This window comes from Octopus bimaculoides, chromosome 25, assembly GCF_001194135.2.
Source record: "Octopus bimaculoides isolate UCB-OBI-ISO-001 chromosome 25, ASM119413v2, whole genome shotgun sequence".
NCBI lineage: Eukaryota > Metazoa > Mollusca > Cephalopoda > Octopoda > Octopodidae > Octopus > Octopus bimaculoides.
The window spans coordinates 33,040,948-33,047,083 of record NC_069005.1 but is presented as its reverse complement, the minus strand read 5'-3'; the positions used below and the strand labels follow the sequence as shown (position 1 = coordinate 33,047,083).

At 30.6% G+C, this 6,136-nt stretch overlaps 1 protein-coding gene across 3 annotated transcripts in view; it reads left to right on the top strand.

Moving 5' to 3' along the window:
* The first annotated feature begins 117 nt into the window (after positions 1-117).
* LOC106869075 (mediator of RNA polymerase II transcription subunit 13-like) overlaps positions 118-6,136 on the top strand; it is a 151,542-nt gene continuing 145,523 nt past the window's right edge. For 2 of the 3 annotated variants that reach the window (XM_014914599.2, XM_014914597.2), the window contains exon 1: positions 118-4,848. In XM_014914599.2, the coding sequence (XP_014770085.2) occupies positions 4,780-4,848 (69 nt within the window). In that variant the 5' untranslated portion in view covers positions 118-4,779. The remainder of the gene's footprint in view (positions 4,849-6,136) is intronic. The other variant, XM_014914598.2, reaches the window with a different exon arrangement.

The window sequence follows — 6,136 nt, the reverse complement described above, 5'->3', positions numbered from 1 at the left end:
TATATATATATATATATATATGCAGATAAACGGAATCAAACGATTAACCAACCGAACAATAAGAAATTGAGGTTTCTCTCTCTCTCTCTCTTTGTTTCCGTGTGTCTGGATTGTGTTTCCTTTCTCTTCCTTTGAAATAGCAACTTAAGAACCGACAGTCAATCTCTCTCTCTCTCTCGTACACTTTCTCTCTATCCATGTCCCCCTTCTCTCTCTCTCTCATACACACACCGACACACAGACAATACACGCCATACCACCTCACCATACCATAACCACGCTGACGGAAAGAAGAGGAAACATTGGAATCTATTACACGATAACCGAGGAAAATATTCCTCTGAATATTTCACAAAATATTCATATCTATCATTTTCAATCAAATCCTCAAACGGTTTTCTGAACCAATTAATAAGTGAGGACCATCCAGAAGATAATAAGCAAGAAAACGAGAGGGCACCGACCGTCTACCACATCGCCATTACCAACATCACCACATTATTATTATTGTTTATTATTGTTATTAGTCTTATTATTACTGCTATCATCTCTGCTTTTCTTTCAGTCTTCTCCCCCCCCCCCTCATACTTGCTTGAGAAGTATTCGTCGCCTGCAACCCTCTCAGCTAAGCTTTTCACTTCATTCCATCCCCCATTACTCTCTCTCTATGTCTTTTAGATTCTTTCTCTCACTCACTCACATTCATCCGTAGGAGAGAAACAACAGTGCTACTTTAGTTTTAAAAGCGGCGAGAGGGAGACGAGACAAGCGAGACGAAGGCAGAAGCCACTAGAAAGGATAATATATATCATCAACTATTTCCTTCCTTTCGCACCATTTTTGACTTTGATATATTGTCGTCCTGCTACTTCTCTGTCTCTATTATCTCACTCTCTCGTTGATCCCTCACTTTATGAACATCTCTCTCTATTCTCTATCTATATTATATCTATCACACTCTCTCTCACACCTCTCTAGTTTAGTTTAGTGAGTTTTATGTTTTAATGTGTGTGTGTGAGTGTTTCTATGTATTTTAACGGCCGTCATTAGTAATTATTGCTTTCTACTAACTTGTACTTTGCACCCTGTTTCATCAGGCAGGAGAGAAGAAGAAAACAGAAAAAAATAACACACACATATAAAGAAAGTGAAATAACCACAGAAATTCTACAGATTATTAAGATTTCAACAAGAAGAGGAACGATCGTATGTAAAAAGCCATCCAGTCACAACAACAACAGCAACAAACCAACCCCAAAACGGAACATTATTTGTTGGCGCTTTTCTTGTGTCTACCTTAGAGACGACATTCAGACGAACAGACGACGACCACGCAGGAAGAAAACACCACACACACACACACACACTCTTCATTTTATATAATATTACAATATATGTATATATATTCACATGTATATATCTAATCATTATACATAACAGAACACAATCTGATATATATTTATATATATATAACACTAGTCTGTATATATATATATATATATATATATTTATAATACAGAAGGATATTACAGCAGAGGATTATTTAAAAAAGAAGAAATATTTTAAAAACCACCCGAAAACCGAACTGAAAATTGGATAAAAACCATTTGATGATTATTTAATTCTAATAATCAATCAAAACGAAAAGTGAAAAAACGGAAAATATACAGGAGGAAAGAAAAAAGAGAAAAGACCTTCTTCACCAGACACCATTAAAGTGGATTTGTGTGTTTTGTATTTATCATACTTGTTTTATTTAAATTGTTTTTCATCCACACCAGACTGTAAAACCACTAAAATAATCCTCTGATATATAATATATATTTATTTTCCATCTGGTTTCCACAATTGGATCTATTTCTTTATATATATTTAGCACTGTATATTGTATTATTTCCTCTAACCACATATATCTGTATCTAGGTATCCATCAATTTAATTAATCATTATATATATATATATGTATATATTTTGATTGAAAACACCAAAGGAGTATTTAAATGTTTTATTTCAACTCTATTTTCTCGTCTATTGTTTGCTGAGAAGTTAAAAATTTGAGGAAGTTATCGTCTGATGATCGTCGTTGTCAATCTTCATTCCTTTCCGTCACTGAATGAAGATCACCACTTCACCATCAGCTCTTTTAAAACACTTCTCTTCCACAACATAAACGAGGAAAAAAACAAAATATTTATACATATACATACACTGATACATATATATATATATATATATATATATAATATACACACACATTTATATATATCATAACTGAACAACACATTGTCCGACTTTAAAGGTATTTTATCCCGGCTGAAGGAGAATCGATGGTGAAATAGCAATAGAGAGAAACGTGAATTATTCAGCTAAAATATATATATATATACACAAACCAGAAATATATGTAATACAATATAATATATCTGTGTAAATGTATATGTACCAGTATAAATTTGTACACCCTCTCAAAGACATCTTTAAAAAGGATTAAACAAAAGAAATGTCGGCGGCGACCAGGAGAAAAATCTTTGAAAACATATCATAAAAAGGATTTATTCGATTACAGATTTGTTTCTCTCTGTGAGTACCTGTGTGTATATATGTAAAATATATATACATAGTATTGTATATATATATATATATATATATACTTACATATGTGGAAGTTTTTGGAGTATTATTTGAGATTTTTCTCATGATGTTCTGTCAAGAAAGAAAAATTTTGCCACCACAGATCCTTGTATCCCAGATTTGAGATATTATTTATATTAATTAATTAATAATAATAATTAATAATTGTTGTGGTGAAAGTAAAATTATTGAAGGAAAAAAAAAATATATATATTAGATATTTTCAGTGTTGAAAATTGTGAAAGAAAAGATTAAAATACTAAGTCTATATATTATACAGTTGTGAAATAATTCTGTCTATAAATTATATATTTGATTTATTTCCATGTGTATATAATAATTTATAAATATATATACATAAATATATATATATATCTCTGTATGTACCGGGACAAACGGTTCAATGTGATGATGATGAAGAAGAGGAATATTAAGCAACGAAACAGCAACGGAGCAATATTTATTGTCATCAAAAAGGAACAACAGTCAATATATATTTGAAAAATCCAAGAGAAAAAAACCAAGAATTACCCATGTAATTATTTCTTTCACGGGAAATTAGCCTGGATTTTACCTCTCATATATATATATAAAACAATCCATTATATATTTCAATATATATATATATATGTCTGATATATATATATATATATATGCCATATGAACCTATAAATATAGCTATATATATTTGAATATAATATTTCGACACAATTTCTTTTATCAGTGTCGTCATCCATTTATGTAAAAAAAAAAAGAATTCTCATACCCCTCTCTCTCTCTCTTTAATTGTATATAAATTTATATATACATATATATTTATTTATATATATATATTACATAGTTTATATCTGCTTCAGGCGATTCATTGTGTATTTTATTTTTTAAATAGGATCTTTTATTATTTGGAAATTTCTCTCAGAGGTCGGAAAGAAAGAAAGAACTCAATTCCTAAACACCAAACCTTTTTGGAATTTAAAAAAACCCCAACAAATTAAGAAAAAAAAAAGTGGTGGCTTCAATTGTTGTTACTTTTGGAAACAGTGATGCCTACTCCCAGACACCACGATTATTATTATTATTATTATTCTTACCATTATTGTTCTTCTCCTTACTATTCTTGCTACGACAACCTTCGACGATCTTGTGTGATGTTACTAGCATCACCATTGCTACTAGATCAACAAGAACAGATTTAAAGAACCATCAAGGAGAAAGAAACACCTCCCCCCCTTCATCCTTTTAAAAACATCCCCATCCAGGAGCCCACTAATATATATATATATTTATTTGTATATATATATACACCAGAACACATCACACTTTAGACTTTTGTGTGTGTGTAAGTAACTAAGTCAATCTATGAAATCCTTTCTTCAATTTGTGTATATAGATAGATGTGTATATATAATTACATAGATTTATTTATATATATATATATATATGTGTATGTATGTATAACTATATAGGCACACATAGACACGTGTGAGTGAATATGTGTGTGTATAATAATATAGTGTATGATAAGCTGTACTGAAAGTGTCTGGTCGACATCATTTTCATAACTCCCCCATCCCCCTCTTCCATTCTACAATAGGTCAAAGAAACAATTGTTACAACAATTACAGAGCGAACTAATTGTCACCAAACGATCAACATGTAAAAAATAACAGTAATATATATATACATACATGGATATATGTTATAGAATATAGTATATGTATATATATTTGTAAAATATCTATTTATTGTGACTCTAAATTACATAAAGATCGTTTGTCATTGAAAACCCCCCATATATAAAGCTAACATTTTATATGCCTAGATCTACAAGTGTGTGTAATATGTATAGATTATATATTACATGTGTGTATATATAGATGTCTAAATGTACATACATGCATATCTACACACCGGTGTAAGACGTACAGTAGTCTGCTGTTGATATTTCACCCGTTTCCTCTCTCTCTCTCATTCTTCCCCCTTTCTTTCTTCCTTCCTTCCATTTTCTGCCACCCTACTACACCAATACCCGACAGTTTTTGTCAATTTTCACGTGGAAAGTTTAAATTTCACTCCAAATCAAGGAGCTCTGCCCTGGCCCTTCTCGCCAGAAAGAAAGCCAACCAGGAGTTGTGAGATGGAGTGACAATGAGTCACCCTAGTCCTGCGGGAAACGGCTGTTCTCTTGAAGATTGCTACACCAACCTTTTTGCTCTGGTAAGTACCCCACAACCCTTACATTACTTGTTTTTATTTATGTATTTTATCATACGCCACCACATACATGTGTACGGTTTTTATGTATTTGAGTTTTCACATGTCTAAACAATGCTACCCCCCTTTCTATGTGTGTGTGTCTGTATACTAATCCTGGTCATATATATATTTGTATATAAACATATATATGTATAATACTTTTGCTTAAGGTTTTATACACAGTCTATCTGTTTATATATTTATATAAATGTGTACACCACTTTATCTATACATTAAGGTTTTATATATATATATATATATATATATATATGAGTGATGACTATCGCAGTATTCTGTGTTTTAGCAGAACATCCACTTGTAAGGGGGGAATTTGCTATTAATATTGCTTTTGTCGTTGATATATATATATATATATATATATATATGGTTATATAGAATAATGACCACTAAAGTGGACATTTAATGTGCTAGAAGAAGATCACATGTTGTGTCTACTAAGACCTAATAGTTCTCAAAAGAAATAAATATATATATATATATATATATATATATATATATATGTTCTATCCTGTCCATTTTATATGTATGATTATATATATTTGTATAGTTTGTCCTTCGGCTATGGTTTTATATATATATATATTTATATATATAAAAACTACCTGGTGTGTGTGTGTGTGTGTGTGTGCGCGTTGGCATTTGCTACCTTTGTTCCTCCTCCCTTGCTGTTTTTGACAGCTTTTCTGACATGAGTTACGTTTTCTTTAATATAACTTCCTCTCTTCGCTGAAAATATGTAATAGCAAAATGAGGTGGGGTTGTGTGTATGTATGTGTATATATATGTATATATATATATACACATACACGTGTAAAATATTTCATATGTACTTATCTATGTGTGAAATTAACAAGTGTGGTTGTGCGTGTATGTATATAATTATATATATATATACACACACATTCACACACGTCTCTAAGCTTTTCATTTGTCTGTATAACCATCTAGCCGTCTGACAATCTTGTCCTCTTTTTATGTACACACGTGTGTGTGTGTACTCCCTTATTTAAAAAATGTTCCCATATATATATATGATATATAGTATATCCACGCCCACATATATAGTATATATACATACATATGCATATATCTTTATATATGTATATATAATGTTATAAATGGTAACGCACGAAACACTAAGTCTTTGAGTCACTCTGGTGCTTCTGCTAAATATTGATAAAAGATATATATATATATATATATATATATATATATATATATATATATA